At 41.4% G+C, this 18318-nt stretch overlaps 1 protein-coding gene and 1 long non-coding RNA gene across 2 annotated transcripts in view; one reads left to right on the top strand and one right to left on the bottom strand.

The window, feature by feature from the left end:
• Positions 1–18318, bottom strand: part of chd7 (chromodomain helicase DNA binding protein 7) — an 87592-nt gene that overhangs the window by 6670 nt on the left and 62604 nt on the right. The window contains exons 19-32 of the mRNA XM_023334830.1: positions 17536–17731; positions 16917–17084; positions 16618–16797; positions 16393–16503; positions 13618–13829; positions 11439–11638; positions 10924–11083; positions 8904–8993; positions 6737–6840; positions 5056–5185; positions 4360–4475; positions 3070–3490; positions 2767–2975; positions 8–982 (exon numbers count right to left, since the gene is read on the bottom strand). Coding sequence (XP_023190598.1) covers positions 8–982; positions 2767–2975; positions 3070–3490; positions 4360–4475; positions 5056–5185; positions 6737–6840; positions 8904–8993; positions 10924–11083; positions 11439–11638; positions 13618–13829; positions 16393–16503; positions 16618–16797; positions 16917–17084; positions 17536–17731 — 3272 coding nt within the window. The remainder of the gene's footprint in view (positions 1–7; positions 983–2766; positions 2976–3069; positions 3491–4359; positions 4476–5055; positions 5186–6736; positions 6841–8903; positions 8994–10923; positions 11084–11438; positions 11639–13617; positions 13830–16392; positions 16504–16617; positions 16798–16916; positions 17085–17535; positions 17732–18318) is intronic.
• LOC111608781 lies at positions 841–3182 on the top strand. Its single transcript, XR_002752847.1, has 4 exons — positions 841–924; positions 1948–2053; positions 2864–3006; positions 3096–3182. It is a non-coding gene; the product is annotated as an uncharacterized LOC111608781 (long non-coding RNA).

Below are 18318 nucleotides of genomic sequence, written 5' to 3'. Positions count from 1 at the left end.
GAAATACCTTCAGCCTGAGAGGACTTCTCCGATTTGTCATCTTCATCCAGCCTCTCCTCCTCCTCCTCTTCCTCAGGGCTTTTCTCGGTTTCAGCAGACTTTGGAGATTTAAGACATTCAGAAGTCTCCTTCTCCTCGCCATCTTCCTCCTCTGCAGTCTTGGGGCCAAGTTGTGCTTCAGCAGAGGATTCTGGGAGCTCAGCGCCAACGTCTATCTCGTTGCTTAGGTAATATTCAGGGCTTGTGCTGATCTTTTCTTCTGTCATGTCGTGATCTTGGTTATTTGTCGTCTGGCTTTCTGGTTTCGCTTCATCATCGTCTTTCTCAACCTCTGGCAAAACGTCTTCAGCTTTGACCTTCATGAGTGAAGCAGCTGCCTCTTCTTTCACTTCATCAGCATTGTCCTGGTTTCTCTTTTGCTCAAGGGGTTCAGTCTTCATACATGGAATGTTGCTGGAATCTTCCTCCTCTGTTTCCATTTTTACCTCCACTTCTGTTTTCTCTTCTTCCATTTTTACAGCCTTCCCTTCTTCCTCCTCTTCAGCTGCGTCCACGGCCATTTCGGCAGCGGCTGCGGCACTCTCCAGCTCTGCAGTCGTGAGAAGTGGCGCAGAGGCCGCTTCTGCGATCCCCATTCCGACTCTGCCGAGTTCTCCAAGAGAGCCGATGCCGACGGCGCCTCGCTGACTGGTGAAGCGCTGGTGGGCCTCCAGGAAGCCCAAGGTGGGGTCGTTGAGGATGTGATAATCCGTACGGCTGACGCCGTGCTTCGAGGCCCCCAGGAGGAGGTCACGGTCGTGGCGCCCGCACTCCCACCACTCGGGCAGGTCGGGAGACGGCTGGCAGAGCTTGAGGCGCTCAGACAGCAGCGGGTGAGGGAGGACCTGCTCTCGGATGCGGCGCAGCAGCTCGATGCGGTACAGGGTGCGAGAGGCGCGCTCCTCGGTGATTGGGTCGATGATCAGGGTCGGGTCTGGGAGTTCTGAGGGGGAAAAAAAAAAAAAAATCACAAGCTGAGCTTAAGAGAAACAAACATATAATGTCTTGCAAAAATAATTCCCTTTTCCTTTTCACAGTTTGTCTCATTATAAACACAAATGGTGGCGTTTAGGAACAAAGAGGAGCTTAATTATAAATCATAAGGAGAATGATGCAATGATTTCAACATATTTTACAAATATATGTGAAATTTCAAAGGGAATTTATAATCAGCCACCCTGAGTCAATACTTTGCAGAATCAAATTTAGTCTTTAAACTTTTTACATCTGTAGATTAATGCCTCCTGCCCATTATTGTGCATAAAAAACAGGGCTGGGACTTTACCGTGTTAATTTTGATTATTACATAGATTTTAACACATTAAAAATTTCAATTTCTTTGTCACAAGTATTTATTTTTTTCCAGGGGAAACCTTTGTATTTGCTCGTTTCTGATACGCCTGTAAATTTGATGCAGAAGAGAAATCTGGAAATGTCAGCGCCGACAGCCCACATTACTAAAGTTTTTTTTTTTTTTTTAAAGTTGCCCAAATGATCAGGGATTTCTGAAATACTCATTGAATAGCAGATTAAAATCTATAAATATCTTTGTTGTTCATGTATATAAAAGCAATTAATTGCACTTAATTACAGAACCTGCGACTAACTACTAAAAATAAAGTCCCACCACTAATAAAAACACCTCAAGTTCAGTCAGATTGGGTGGAGAGCTTGAATAACAATATAAAAGTCCTGCCATGGATTATTATTAAGATTTAGATCTAGAGTTTGACCATTTTAACATATAAAAATGTTTTGATCTAAACGCTTCTATTGCTGTATATCGAGTCTCGTTCTGCTGGAAGCTCAAGTCGTTAGCAGCCTCTAACAGGTTTTCCTCCAGGATTTTCCTGGACTTAACTCCATCCATCTTCCTATTAACTGTGACCCGCTTCCCTGTCTCTGCAGAAGAAAAGCATCCCGACAGTACAATGCTGCCAACAGTGTTTCACCTTGAGAATCGTGTGTTCATGGTGACGAGAAAAGCCGCACATTCGGCATGTTGTCCAAAAAGGTTAATTTTTTAATTCATTCTCCTTGTGCCGTCTTTAACGTGACTTTAGTGGTTTTCTTCTTGCTACTCTTCCATAAAGGCCAGAAATGTGAACAACTTGCCATGGTAGGTGGACGGTTATGTTGCGGTTGTGCCGTTTTCCATTTTTGGATAATGAAATTAACGTCTTGACTTCTACTCATTTACGCACAAGTCAACTCTTTTTGATACTTCTGAAGACCGAAAATGTCTTACTCTAATTTTTTTTAAGGGCCATCAAAGAAAACAGGTCTAACACAACTGCATGGCACAGATGTTTCAGATAAACCCAACTTTTCAGTTGTAGTGTGAGAAAAGAGTAAACCACTTCTGTATTTTGTGTCATTAAGGTTTCCCCCAGAAAACTTGCTAAGCCTGGTGGTTGGGGCACTCGGCAGTCATTCATCCAACGGCCCGCTGTATTTTTGGGTTAAAAAATGTTTAGTGCCGACAGAAAATTTGAAAATATTACTGATAATTATGTGTTATTAAAAGATTGGAAGATTAATATCTGAACACCAACTATAAAGTCTTAAAAAAATGCAAATATACATATAAAAAAAAAACTTACTTAAATGAGCAATGCTAAGCCTGGTGGAGGCATAAGTAAAGCCTGGTGGACCACCAGGCCTATAATACACTGAGGGAAACCCTGCATTATGATCAGTAAAAGTTTCACTGCTTGTTCCTTTTACCTGTCTCGGTCTTGACCTGCATCCTGCATACCCGTTTGCACATGGCAATGAATGAGTAGTAATATTTCTCCAAACTCTCATCTGTTTTTTTGTCCAGCCGGGCAAACGCTCTGAACTGGGTCCAATCAAACTTTTGACGCTGCGTATCAAACACGACTCCAAAGGTGGACACAACGCGGTAGAAGTCTGCCTCCTCACGACGCGTCCACCTGAAAAAAGATAAAAACAAATACCCATAAGGTGTTAATAAGATCAGATTCATTTTAAAACTCTATGCAGTGTATTTGTTGAACATAACAGTACCTTTGTCTCCGCTCTCTATAATACAGGGATCCATCAGACATCAGGGAGTTGGCCGTCATCACTGGCGAAGCCTCTGGCAGAAACTGACCACCTTTGGCAAAATAAGCTCTTCCTTTAGCCAAATATGGGCTTCCGTCTGTCATGAACACCGCCGTGCCATCCTGGATGTACGTGGTAGCGCCTCCCGTTTCAGGAACCATGGGGATGGAAGGCAGGAACTCCCTGCGTCGTCGTCGGCGACCGTCGGGTCTGTTGAGTGCCTCCTGACGGAGCTGCTCTCTGCGGTTGGAGCGCTGGTAGGCCGTGATCAGACGGCGAAGCCTGGCCGTCAGGGCCGAGGCCGCTGGCCAATACAGTCGCTCGCTGGAGCCAGAAGCTCCGCCCACAGACGGCACGTTTTGGCCATTCTCACCTGATTTAACTGCAAGGGAAGGAATAAAACTTGATGTATTTAAACTGTTTTCATAAAATCCCCTGATATGCCTCTGCTGGATACAGGCAGCTAATAAAACACTGATATTTTATGTCAGCTTGTATTTTGTTCCAGGTTTGATGGATTTGGCTCCTGTTTGGACAGCTTAGTCCAGTAACTGTAACAAACTGGGACATATGGGACACATAAAGTGACATTTGTGGGCTGTTAAAAAATAGCTAACTTTTGCAGGTTTGATGATGTGTTTTGTTGGAAAATGCTGAATTGTTCTTCTGCCAGTTGTTTAGTACCCTGAGCTAATTTATTACAAATTAATGGGTTTTTTTTTATTGTTATATTTGGTTCTATTAATTAATATTAATTTCTTACTCACAGAAAGACCTTAAAGTTTTCATTTAGGATGAATCCATATTATTTGGATGCAGAAGCTGATGGCTAGTCTATAAAATCCCTCGAGTTAGGAACTGTTTTAGGATTGGTGCCCATTTCAGTGCCATTTCTGTTTTAAGCACATTAACCTTCTTCTCAGTGAATTATATATAAACCAGGCAAACTCATAAAACAATTATATAGACATGCACCAGTCACACTTATTGCCTTTTATAGGAACACATTGTTTTTAGACTAGATGGCAGCGTCGGCCTCTGGGACCAACTAATATGAATTTAAGATGTCAAAACAGTCATCTACTGCAGGTTAGATATTGACTCCTTTTACCAGAACCTAACTTCAAAAATCCTAACTCCGCCCCTTTAAAAGTGATGAGTTGGAACACATTAAGCAAATCCTTAAAATTTTATCAAACCTTTGGCCAATATTATTGTTTTCTCATCATGATTTCCACCAGTATAAATTACCTTCAGTCTCGCCTTCAACTGCATCATCTTTGTCATCCAGGGGAGAGTTGGTGAAATCGTCCAGGTCGTCTTTAAATGGCATACGTATCGGTTTATACTCTGGATCCTCATCCTCACTAAAGACGTAAAGAAATAACCAAGAAATTAACTTAAAATTTAAACAAGGAGTCGATCTAATGACAAGATATCATTAATGTTAGGGGTGGGCGATATGAACTTAAAATTTTATAGCAATATTTTGTGGTATTATTGTGATAACGATAACTATTTATTACTTCTTTTTTAAATTACTGTAAAATACTGCTCTGGAAAAACATAAACAGTTTTATAATATAATTCTTTAGAACACCAGTCACATAAAAAAGTGTGACTTGTTCACAGAAACTGCATTTAATCACATTTTCATATTTATTGACGCTCGCATTGAACAAACAATGGAGAAAATACTACAATGCCGACAAACAATAATTGGAATTTATTATACCAACAATAAATCTAAATTCTTAGAAATTTATCACGATAAATGCCTACCCTAATTAATTTTTCACTACACAGGAGAAAACATCAGACGCTAGTACAATACAAAGTGTCACGTTCAGTCTATGCAAAATAAAAAAAATAGTAACAAAACTCACAAAAAGAAGCACTAAATAAGCTTTTGTGAGAGCAGGCCTGTCTTTTGGTCAGCTATCTTACCCCTCAATGCCATCTGCCATCATGTCAGAGCCCCTCTGTTCAGCGGCGATCGCTTTGGCGTCTGGCATGCCCACTCGCTCCAAGAAGCACAGGGCAGGGTCGGCACGCATGGAGTTGTACTTCTCATAGCCTGAAGGATGATATGTATATGAATGCCAGGAACACAGGTCGGAAGGTGTGGAAGAAGCTGTGGTCTGGATACCGGTTCGCTTCAGAGAAACTAAAAAGGTTCATTTTAACCAAGGCTGAAGGCAAACTCTCGGGAGAAAGGCTGGATATAAGTTGTGCTTTCTAGCTTAAGTGTTCAACAGACGGAAAGCTGTGCAGGCAAACGCATGCACACACAGCGTCCATATTAAATGAAGGAACAGACAAAAACAGCAGCAGAAGGGCAGACCCCAGGAGCCAGCTGCTGACAATACACAGCCTGTGTGCATGCGCGTGTGCACACACTCGCCTCTGGCCTGTATGTGCGCGCACCGATCCAAGTGAGCCTGCAGGTGCTTATTTGTGTCAGAGAGAGGAGAGGGAGGGAGAGAGGGAATGAGCAGGAAGAGGAGTAAAGTGTGTGTGTGTGTGTGTGTTATGGAGTCCTGTGAAAGTGAGCTACTGAGTGTGATAAACTCTGCGTGTTTGTCCGTTAGGAGCGTTCAGGCAGAAAAGATTGGAACGTGCAGATCCTACTGAGACGCATCAGGAAGTACAGGAGAGGGAGAGAGAAGGAGAGAGAGAGAAAAAAAGAAGCGGAAGGAATGGGAGCAAAATGTGAAGGAGGAAAAAGAAGGAGGGAGAGGACAGGAGGAGGAGGAGCTCAGGAAAACAGCCATGCCATCTCTTTAACCTTTCATTCATCTCTCTCTCTCTCCTTCTCTCTCTCCATCAAATTTCCATTAGGAAGATGTAAGGCAGCGCTCCTAACCGTCGCTCCGTCTCACTCTCGCAGCTCCGTGCCCGCAGCCAAACGTTAATCATCGGGGCCTTTATAGGCCATCACTCTTCTGTATGTGTGTGCCGAGCGTTGTTTGGTGTCTGCGCACAAAGCTGGGTGAGTATGCGTGTGTTAGTCCCCCTGAAGGGCCTCCCTAGTGAATAAGGATTATGATTAACTACGGGTGAGGCCTTTTGTGTTGCGCTGTGTGTGCTTGTGCGTGTGTATGTGTCCTAATTGAATCATAGAAGGCGGCAATGATGGAAAAATTATGACAATTATTCCAAATTAATATGAATGAGGGCCTCTATATAAAGCAAATCAACTCTGAACGCATTAACCGGGTCCACACCTATTGGTCGGTAATAGTTTAACGCAACATTTTCAGATATTTAAAATAATAAAAACCTGAGGGTAAAGAATTTGATAGTGAAATGCTGAGGTAAACTTTGTTTGTAAGTCAACACCTGTAACTGTGTGTGTTTTGTGCAGCCAGTGGTGAAAACAGCCATCAATCACCCTCCCAACTGCACTCCGAGCCTGCCAGCTGCGTACCGCCGTCCCCATAGCAACACCAATCAACTGGTGGCAGGACAAGCGGGTGGTATGAGCGCTCGCCCGGTGTGTGTAGCTGCTTGCGTGATGCTTACTCTGCTGGAAGCCACTGGAGTGTCTGAGTGTGTGTGAAGGTGTTGACATTATCCAAGTGTGCAGTTGTGTATGTGTGCGTGTGTGTGTGCGTGTTTCCGTTACCGTGTTTGAAGACGCCGATGAGCAGGGATTTGTCAGCCTCTGTGTCCCACCAGTCAGCTGGGACCTCAGCGTGGAACGGCTGAGGGATCCAGATATCCAACACGCTGAGGAACAGAGATGACAGCACATTATTATCAGCTTGAGCTATTAGTGGGTCCTTCAGTATGAAATCAGTTTAGCATATTCATCCAGAAAAGGAAACGTCTAAAAACCATACTTTTATGGGAGTGACACATTAAAAGTTAACAAAAAAAACAGTCCCTATATACCAGAATATGCAACATGTAGGGTGATTTATTAAAAAAACAAACATACAATTTGTTGTTTTACTACTGATATTACATGTTTGCTATTTTTTTAACTTTCAAACTCGGTCTGTTGTGATAAAAGGAAAAAAAAGAAAATCTTTCAACTATCTTAGTTCTCATGTAGCAGTTCATAAAGAAAAAATGGAAAATGCTACAATCTGAGTTATCAGGTTGAAGCTTTACAAAAACCAGGAATCAGAAGCTGCTATCAAATCTTGTCATGAATCCATTTTGAACCCATTTAAAAAGTTCTCAATTATCATAAAATGTATGTTTTTAAGACGTTTAAGCCCCTCACACTGCATTTCCTTCTAAATACAACTGCAATATGAAGCTAAAATGTAACTCTATAAAAGAAAAAGTAATGTTCTTCCAGTCACTTCAAAACTCAGCTTTGGTTTAGAAATGGCATCACATAATATAATAAATAAAACAAAAAATTGTCTAAAGTATATATTACTTACTGCAGCTATTGCTACAAATTTTGTTACATCATTCCAAACTTCAAAATAGGATATTTCAAATTCTGAGAAAATGAAGGAAACACGTTTTCAAAGACATCCAAGCAACCATGCAGAGTTTATTTTGTTATCACTTAAAACATTTGAAAAAGGCCACATTTTGTTGTTAGTTTTAAAATGCCAGACAAGATGGTGGAAAATTACTTTTTCTTTTCCGAAGTGGTGCTCGTTATAAGAACCACTGCTCTATGAGTCCAATCAAGACCATCTGGTTTTGACCATGCACGCAATTAAACTTTTTTTTTTTTTTGATGCTTAAACACAGAATAATTGCACAAATATCCTCCATTGTGAGAAGTGAATTGTATATCCAGCCATTCTGGAGAGAAAGGGTACGAAACACAATAGGAGCAGAAAGACTGAGGGTGACAGGAGGAGAGAAGAAACCAGGGAAACGGTCCCTTATCTCTGCAAACAGCAGCATGCCTGGCCTTGGCAAAACACACACCAAACGTGAGCGCGCCAAGACTGGCATGCTAAATCCCCCTGGCATATGTTGGCACGATGGCACCCCGTATGCTCTTGTCTGGCACGCGCTGACAAACGCACACACATTCGGGTCTGTCACAGTAGCCATTGAGCGTGGAGGAAGGGAGAGGGGGGGAAGAAAAAAAAGGAGGTGGGAGAGAAGCAACTTTGAGTGCACATGCTCCCCATTATAAATGCATTCACATCTGGGTGGCGGGGCAAAAGGGGGATGGGAGATGAGACTAAAGAGCACTGCTGGAAGAAAGAAATGGACAGATGGCAAGGAAAATGTAAAGTGAGGAAAAGACAGATAAGGCAGGGGAGGAGTCGTCAGGAGGAGGTGAAGGAAGCATTTCCTCTAACATTTACATCTGGACCATTGCACTGCTGCGCTTGCTGCCATATTGGACCAAAAAAAGAAAAACAAACAAACTTCTAAATAGGTCAAATGGTGATAAAAAGCTTATTTTTTCCAGATAAAGTGTGTTTTGTGTCATCAGAATAGGAAGCCATCTGCCAAAGAGGCCAGTAGCACACACTGAAATACACTTTAGTAATAATTCATCACTTGTTCTTAAAAATATCCGCTTCTCGACTTCATGTGAGCTATAGAGCCTCTCCATTAGCTTTTAAACTGCCTTTTGAATTCTAGGAAAATTCCTTTGCAGCAGCGGTATGACGTCTTTTTCTTCGTCAGGTAACATCAGGATGTCATTCCACACACAAGGTGAGGAACGACATGGATGCAAAGGACGGTTATAATACTATAATAACACCTTTTAGGTTATTTACGGCTTCGAAACTGGAACTTCAGGTTATGCTTAACTTCTCTGTGAGGTGAAAGAAAGCTGACATAAGGAGTTCACCAACCTGGAGTCGGCTCCTTCCAGAATGCGCTCAGCTTGGTCACCGATGACTTCCTGTCGCAGATAATACAACATCCGGACTCTCAGCAGAACCCTAGAAAATGGAGAGAGAGAGAAAAAATTACTTAAAAAGAATCTCTTTTCCAGAGTTATTAGCTGAGCCAAGCTCTGTTGGCTTGTGACAATTTCACAGTTAATTATCTTGCATTTAATTTAGCAAAGTGAATTAATTATGTGGGATTCCAGGCAATTTCCAGAGTTTGTACTGCTTTTTATCATACTAAAAACATGAACATAGAAGTTTTCTATGAGTTTAAGGCAGAGCTTTCCACAGCAGTCAAACTAAAAACACAATGAAGCCATAAATACCACAAACAGATGGATGGATTTGACAAGGAGGCAGAATGACACAACTGTGTTTTTAAATACAAATGCCACATTTTATTTTCCTATTTCTAACTAAAATATACCAAATATTCTTTTTTTTCACATTTCCAGGCAGCAGATTAACCATATTGATGTTTTTAACTAGTTTAAAGTGTATTTAGGTGGTAACTCTACATGACAACAAAGAAAAAACTGCAAAGGGAACCCACTTTTCCCCTTTGTTGCTTTTGATGTCTAGTTGGATAAAATAGAGTAAATTTGAACTTGATACAAAATATGGTATATTCCAGTTAAAAAGATCGTAGTGAACAACTAGGAAAATAGATACTGTATACTAAACGTTATTTAGGTGCATCAGTGTAAATGGGGTTGAATACAATGCATGTCAGGCATAATTTTATTTGTAAAAACTGCAGAAAACTTCCACTTCACAGTCATGCACTAGCTTGCGTTGGCCCCCCAGCACCTCAGACAAACTGCACTATAGTTTGCGGTGGTAATGTGACAGACGTATTCCAGGGGTGGCAGGTGGAATACTTTTGCAAGGTATTGAAATTTTACAGCGCCCAGTTACAGTATGTGATAATTATGTTTTTTACGTTTCAATTCTCAGATGGAGAATTTGACACCCTTCCTTCTGCACATCAGTGTTCTGCTACTGTCATCAAATGAATAGTCCTCTCTCACTCTCCGTCTCTCTCTCTGGACACAAATTACAGATGTTCAGCATCGCAGATCGCTCCGAGCATTTCCTCCGGAAAAGAGAAATGAATCACTCCAGGCAGCCGGCAGCGAGAGTCAGATATGATCTCGTGACACTGGGAACACAGCTCGCTATCTGGGAGATTTGCTTCACTGTAAACATTTGTCACCAGATTTGTCACCAGCAAGAAGCAGTGTTGGGAGCAAAAGACAAGAGGGGCAGAGGCTGAGAGGATGGAGCGGTGCTGGAAGGAAGGGAACAGAAAGTTTGGAGAGGAGCTGAAGAGGAGGGGGTGATGAAGACAGGCCTTTGCACCTCATTCTCAGTGCGTTCGGGTGTGTGTGTGTGTGTGTGTGTGTGTGTGTGCATCAATGGCATAACAAGTTGCAGAGCGTGTGTGTGTTTGTTGGCAGGCTGTGTGTGCTCATCCATCAATGTGCCAGGCCTGATTAGCCACACAACGCTGTGCTCCAGCCTAGCAGATGGCACCACATAATCACCCCCAAGTGTGTGTATGTGTGTGTCTGTGTTTGTGAACGTCTTTTACCCACTTCCAACAGGTCTGCCTGCCTAGCACCTGGGCTGGCGCCCAGCCAGACATGCACACACACACGCACACACAGAAACTTCCCTGTCAAGAAGGGGGAAAAAAAAAAAAAAGAATATCTTGGAACTGAATTTGGAGGGCAAAGAAGCATATCTCCCTGACAACAGGGGAGAAATCTGACCACAGAAGTGTATGTGTGTGTGTGTAAGCCTTTTTCTAAATCTTTTTTTTTAAGTTTTAGATGCACATACTGAAACCGAAACATCTGCCGCCTAAATTCGTGCCGCATTTATGAAGCATATTTATTCTCCATCAACTGGCTGCCGGTTGGGCTGTTAAAATAGTTTGAAATAACATTCTATAAGCTGATATTTAACGAAGGCTTACTTGTTACAGTGATGTTTCAAGTGCCTCTTGTAGCTGTCCTCCTGCAGTAAATGGTCAGGGTTGCAGGTGGCCAGCCAATCAGCTCGTGGCGTCTGAGGAGGAGGAGTAGTCATCTTGCCCTTCTTCCCCTTCCTGCCCCTGGGAACGGGGGTAGAGAGACCTGGGAAAGGTTCAGAAGCATCTAGTGAGCCAAATTTTCTGTTTTTTTTAATGATAAAACTTTTATTAGCACATATTTTCAGATTTATTTTTGAATCTGGATAATAAAAAAAAGGTGGATCATAAACAACAGTCCTGACTGATGTGCAACGCTATGCAAAGTGTTGGCAGTAAAAAATGGTAGATATTTCTAATGTCTTCTTTTAACATCAGTGTTGTAGTTTTAACTTTATACTGCTGGTTCGGCTCACCTCCCTTTCAAAGAACTGATTGCTATAGAAATGTTTCTCTTTGCTGTTTAAGTCCAATAAAAACCCAGCGCTACATGTTGAAACCGGCAGGATTGCACATCTTACCAGAGTGATTCGTCAGCGTCCTGGTGGAGCCATCTTCACTTGGAGTGATCAGGTCCCAGATGAAGCTCTTGATGTTCTCGTCGCCACGGTAATGCAGCAGACAGTAGGCCAGGAGAGCCCTGCAGATCGTTTCCACGTCCGCCTCCTTCAGGGGACGCTTGAAGCGGCCGTGAGCGAGGATGTCACTCCACCTACCCCAACTAAAGAGACGCATGGGAAGACAAACTGCCAGTGAGTCATAGTTGCAAGAACCGGCAATAAATTATTATAAAAAAAACAACAAAAAACGATACACTGCGCTATAAATCAGAATAATTTACTGGCTCCTGAATGGAAATTTAAGATAAACAGGAAGAAATGTAATTTTTCTTTCGTAATACTGGGATCTACTGGAAGTCAACATGACCCTCATCCATCATGAATATTTACAAGCATCCACCTGATTTGCTCTACATCCGCTCGTCTCTCTCTCAGCCCAGCCTTCTATCACTGCTTGGATCCCACACCACGCATTTCACCAGTCTGCTGACTTAACCACTACTGGCAGCCCAACTAGTCCCACCCAAACATCCCTCTGAGTGTGTGTTTTCATGGATCACAGCCCATCTCCCCCCACTAACTAAAGACCCACTGGCTGACATGGATTTCCTCCCGTTTTCCTCTTTCATATTTCTTTTTACTGCTGCTTCTCAATATTCACTGAAGCATGTGAGTCTGTCTTTTTCTAGAAAATGGAGGGGGAGGCCAAAGGAAAGAGATGAGGAATATATATATATATATAAAAAAAACATGGCTGAACCGAGATGACGGGCCTACTCAGACAGTGTGTTTTTGTGTCCTACAGCCCCGGGCCACAAGACTAGACTGTAACAATAACAATGCTGATGTCTCACTAGCATCACTGTTCGTTCTTTTACACACACACCAAGCAAGTGAGCCATGAAAATGGAAGGGCTCACCAGATAATTAGAATCTGCAGTAAGTATGTCAGCTAGGCTGCGTGTAGGACACTGTGATGCTACATGCTGAATGAGTATTAGTTCAGATGATTCTGTCACACTAAGATTGATCATTTTATTGTTTTTAAATCAACATCCATATGTGCAATGTCTTAATCTGTTTCACTGCAATTTCTGGTTGGCGTCATGCATTCCCCTGATGCACAACAATAATATATTTCGCAGTTGAATGGACTGCAACTACTTTTAATCTTAAGTTCCTGGTGTACAGCTTTCCATTGTACTCAGAGTGTAATGGCAAAGGAGGAGAAAATGTCGGGGAAATGTGGGTTAATTGTAATTGACGTCATCACTGCAATCGCATATTTTCCTAAAATCAAGCAGCCCTGATCTAATCTAAATACACCCAGAAGTGTCTCGGAAGAAAATGTAATGTTTTTTTTGGGAGATTTCTGAAAACCACAAGGGGAAAATAGGTATGCAGAGGGAAATTTGGGGGGGACTTCTCTATAAAAGGTGGAGGTGTGAGAGAATAAACATATGTAAATACCTCACCCATATTATGTGAGTCACTAGACTAAGTTAGATTACAGGGGGAGGTAATAAAATTGTGCACATTGGTATAAAGAGGTATAAAAAGCCATAAATTTGATTAATATTGTACTGCAACCTTTGTTTTACAATGAAAAACTTTTTTAATTCAACCTTTAATTTTACTCATTTATTCAGTTGGTTAAAAGAAAGTAATGATTGCTCACAACTGGGGCACAGTTACTGGAACCTGAAACAGTCCATTTATAATAAATGCAGCAGCATTTATGAACATTTGACTTTTTTAGGTTGATCACTGTTTCTATGAACTTTTATGTTTATGGCTATTATAAATGAGATGACACAGACATGCCTTTTCTTTTACCCAACGGCCACAAGGCAGAACGACTGCCCATATTTACATTGCTGCCTCCCAGTGATCGGGAAGGCAAGAAGAAATCATGGAACAAGCGAGACTATTCAAAAGGTAAAAGTTGAAACGAAGTATCAACAATTAAAATTGTTGAAATAAAAAGACACACTTTTCTAAAATTGTTTTGAACAACTGTATCAGTAAATGTCGCCAGCACTTTATTATCGGTTTCTTATAGTTTCCCTTTGTTTAGAAAACAGCAGTTCGGTCCAGTTTTTAGGCCTCAGAACAAAAACATTTTTAAAAAGTGACTGACCCGTAGACGAGCAGGTTCTTCTCCACCCTGAAGCACTCGGACCGGGGATATCCCTGGGTTTTGTCTTGAGGCCGTCGTTGTTTGGAAGACGGCTTGCTAGGCTCGTCGTCGTCGCTCTCCAGCTCAGAGAACTCGAGCATTTCGTCCTCTTTCACGCTGCTGTAGTGCCGCGTCTGCTTCCTCACCCTGGGCGTGTCGATCACCAGAGTGTTCTGCACATAAAATCAGAACAGTACTTTCAGTTACGCATTTCTTAAGCCTACATATGTTTTTATTCTGCCACCACCTTGTTCTAGAAAAGACTCTGGGTTTTATTTCAGACGGACTAAAAGTCCAACCACAACATTATGCAGAGCGCCTTCTGTTGCACCCCTCTGAAATGACCCATTTGTAAGTTCCTTGTACTGCCCTAACGATTGTAAATGCTGCAAAAACATGGCATCTTCAGCTCTGAATCTGATTAATTGGATATTTGGCTCTGCTCTTCATTGCTGATATTGGGGAAATTTGCCGTCTAGCTCAAACATAAACTGGCAGTAATTATGTTGTCTAATGAATTACATTTTTGTTCAATTAATTAGATTTTTCACTCCCTAGCAGCCCCATTAATATGTGCAAACAGGGCCGTAGTTAGTCCCACAATTATCACAGAGCTGCAGTCATTTCCATTTTAACGTCACACAATAAGAAATCCCCCAGGGAATGGCCTGGATTCACGCTCGCAGTGGTGGATTAAGTGTTTCAGTGGAGGGCCCTCAACAAGAGAAGTGAGAAATACACAGAGAAAAAAGAAAAAGAAAGGCAGAAAACGATATAAAGCAGGAATATAAAGACTCTGGTTAGCAGAACGTGCAAGCCAGCGTGGAAGAAGGTAGCGGAGGCCTTGTTTCTGTGTGTGCATGTGTGAGCACAAGCCTAAGTGATATCTCTGTAGCCTCAAGGCATCTGCGCTCTGTTAAGTGGAGCTAAGCAGCTTACTCTCCCTCGCTCGCTCAAACACACACACGAGAGCAGGGAAACATGGGTAATTAAGGAAGAGAGGAGATTCCCAACTGTCAATATTAATCTCCCTCTTCCTCTCTCTGTGTGTGCTTCCCTCCTGTCCTGGCTGTCTCCTGCTCCCAGGCCATCTCACACACACACACACACACGTCCTCCTAGTGTGTGGTGAGAGCACGCAAAATTTACCAACGTGACCCTGCTTTATCGCAAGGAGATGCACAGCAGTGTGTTTATACAATCTGTCTTTACCATGTGATCTTATGAGGACTTGAGAAAAAAAAATACCACATTTGTGATTCCAGCGCATCTACATATCAGTTTAATATAAATATTTTGAAAATGATTTACAGGGTTTAAGGAGAAAAAAATAGAACTATAAAGCAGCAATAACTAGTCTACAACTGGCAGTCAGGATCAGTACTTTTAGTTGATCTTTTCTCTGATTGAATGTAAATGTTGTAAGCGGTGCTGCCATCTTGCCAGATCCCTCTTGAAAAGAGATTGTAGTTCTCAACGAGTTTCATTATCCAGTTAAATATAGGTTTTTGTTATTATTGTTATTACATTTAATTAATGAAACATTTTAACCAAAAGAGAAATGCTTTCCTCCAAACTGCTGTGTTTACCAGGAGTTTCCTGGTGGCAGGGAAATTTTGCTTATCACTCTGACAGGGAACAAAGAATCTGATTCATGCTTAATTGAGTATAAAGCTATAAAGTTGTTTTAAAGGTTTCAAAGGCCGACCCAGTGAGAAGTAAACAAGATAAACAGGCAAACAGACACCCTGTAAGGTTTGATTAACATTACAGAAACAAAATAAAAAAAACTATATGAGCAGCTGAAGTTATCACACACAGTGAACCAATCGGAAAGGAAAAAAAAACTTGTTTTTTTTTATTACTGGTGATTACATCTGATATATAACTATGTCTACTCCTGAATAAGTCTTTGATAAAGACTGATTAATGCTGTGTTCATGTGTGTTAATATGCAGAATTTGTCCAAAAGACAAAATTTATTAGATTAATTTTAGTCACATACTGTCTACCTTCTTATTATTTTAACAAAATTATAATTTCAACCAGATAAACATTTGTGTATATAAACTATAGTCTACATGATTACATTTTAAATAAAGCTTGTAATTGAAACAAATAGTTTCCCTTAAAGAAGCACTCAAGACAGAATGGGAGGCTATTCTTGATTACTTCGAAAGGCTTAATTTTGTTTATTTTGTTCATGGTGGACATAGCATATTAACCACACATTTTATAATTAAGGTGTAAAAATTTACAATTTTTGGGTGAATTAAATGTGGAAATTCTCTGAAAAAATGCCTATTTGTTAAAGAAAATAAATGATTCAATAGAGAAAGGTAGCTCAATAGCTTTTTTACTACGGCTGCTACAATAAGCCAACATTGGTTATTACAGTTGCAGTCGTCTATAATATTTATTATTTTGATTTGACAAAGCAAATCAAACAGGTGTTAAGACTAAACACCTGTTTAAAATAGTCATTTTGATCAGTGGAGCTCTTTCACTTTCCATGCTGACAGCTAATGGTTTATTTAAAACTCCCAAATCCGTCTCTTTTTAGAGAAAAGTGTAGTTGCCTTCTTCCTGCTGACTAGCAGTGCACAGCAGCAGGTGGAGGCAGTGGTTGGAATGGAAAAAAACCTTTGGTCACCCCAGAATTTCTCTAGAATCTAACGACAAAGACTTTGACACAGAAACGTTTCAACAGGAGGATGCGGTCTGTTGGCGTCGTACCCGGCCGTTGATGGCGTCCATGTCCAGCTCTGCTTTCTTGGCCCATTTCTGCCAGAAGTCTGGATCCTCCAGAGAAATGTCTGTTCGGTTTCCTGTTGCAACGAAACTGGCCTGCAGGCAGATAAAAACATGTTTGTGTAATTATGACATACTCGGCTTCGCACACAGAGAGAACAGGCGCTGTGTGAGAGAAAGCAAAAATAAAACAAATTAAAGGAATTTCACCTTAGCAAACGTGGAGCCTTTCCCCTCCGACTCGATAGTGATGGTGTGGGTCCGTCTCTGGAGGATCTGGTCGATGTCTTCCTCGCAGAATTTTGAGCCTTCGTCTTCTTCGTCCATCAAAGCGCCATAAGCGCCTTTTCTCAGTAGGTCTTCAATCTCTTTCTTAGACAACTGCTGAACCTGGACAAGGAGTTTTAATTAGAGAGAATAATCAAAAGATGGTCAAAAACATGTCAGATTCTGAAATTAGACATTTTGGCCAGGATGGTAAGGGTGTGAGAGGATCTGCTGCGACTCACCCCGCTGTTGGCGTTCTCTCGGCCACTCATGCTCTGGAGGACGGCCTTGTCGAGCCCAAGCTTCAGACTGGCCTTGTCAAACATCTCCCGCTCGTAGCTGTTCCTGGTGATCAGGCGGTAGATCTTCACCGACTTGGACTGGCCGATACGATGACATCTCGCCTGAGCCTGGTGGAGAATTTTGAGAGTATTTTTTTCCTAGTTTACATGTTTATTTTCATGCTGTTTTCAGTTGGACATGTTCCCATCAATCAGTAGACTAAATAAATTGTCTGGTGAGTGAACAGATTGGCAAACAGTCGGGATGGATAATTGGGAAAAGCGGATGAACAGAAATGAATGGTTGCAGGAAAGGATAAATGGATGAACTAACTGACAGATGGACAGTTACCAAATAATTAGGTGGTTGGACAGCTAATTATCGGATGAATTTAAACAATAGACAGAAAATCTAGAAAAACAAATGTTTTCATGCTATGCTTTCCCATTTAAATATAGAAAGTACCTAAATTGCTATTTTTCCACTGAAGATCCACTCCGCAAAGGAATTCTATTCTTAAAAGTATCAAAAACGCCAGATGCAATGAAAAGCGACCCAGTGGCAGCATGGGGTGTATACCTGAAGGTCATTCTGAGGGTTCCAGTCAGAGTCGAAGATGATGCATGTATCCGCTGCGGTTAAGTTGATGCCAAGCCCACCAGCTCTGGTACAGAGCAGGAAGACAAATCGGTCCGAATCTGGTCTGGAAAACCTGTCGATGGCTGCCTGTCGCAGGTTCCCCCGAACGCGGCCGTCTATCCGTTCATATGGATAGCTGTGAAAAAAAAGGAACGAAATAAGTTCAAACAATAACAGGATGTCTGACAGTAATCTGTCAGTTTTACTTCCATTCACTTTAACACAAAGTTGTACTTTTTTTAACCTACAGGAAATCAAATTTCCATGTTATAGAAGTTCTTTCAAGGAAAGGCTGGTAAAAATTAGACAAATTCTTGATGTGAGGACATTTGTCCACAATCAGTTAATATTTAATAAAGCAGATCTTGACTATTGTTAAATCTCTACCCAACCCACAAGTTGTTCTGGCAGTTTCTTGCTTTACCAGGAAGACGAGATATATTTGTGGAGTGTCAGACAGAGCAGTAGCTTCTTAAAGAGACAGAGGTCAATTTCTAGGTGTCAAATTGCGAAGCCAAATTTCATTTAAATCATGTTTGATACATGCAGCTGGGCCTGCCACGACAGCAAATTTTGCTGGACAATAAATTGTCCTAGAAATTATTGAGAGAAAAGATAATAATGTTTTGAGATCATTTTAAAGTAATATATATTGATAATGACATAATAATGTAAGTTTGCCCTTTCAAAGATTGATAAACTGTAATTTTGAGAAGTGATTTT

This window comes from Xiphophorus maculatus, chromosome 6 (genome assembly GCF_002775205.1).
Source record: "Xiphophorus maculatus strain JP 163 A chromosome 6, X_maculatus-5.0-male, whole genome shotgun sequence".
Taxonomy (NCBI): Eukaryota; Metazoa; Chordata; class Actinopteri; order Cyprinodontiformes; family Poeciliidae; genus Xiphophorus; species Xiphophorus maculatus.
The sequence above is the reverse complement of the archived record's forward strand: the minus strand, read 5'-3'. Positions and strand labels throughout refer to the sequence as shown.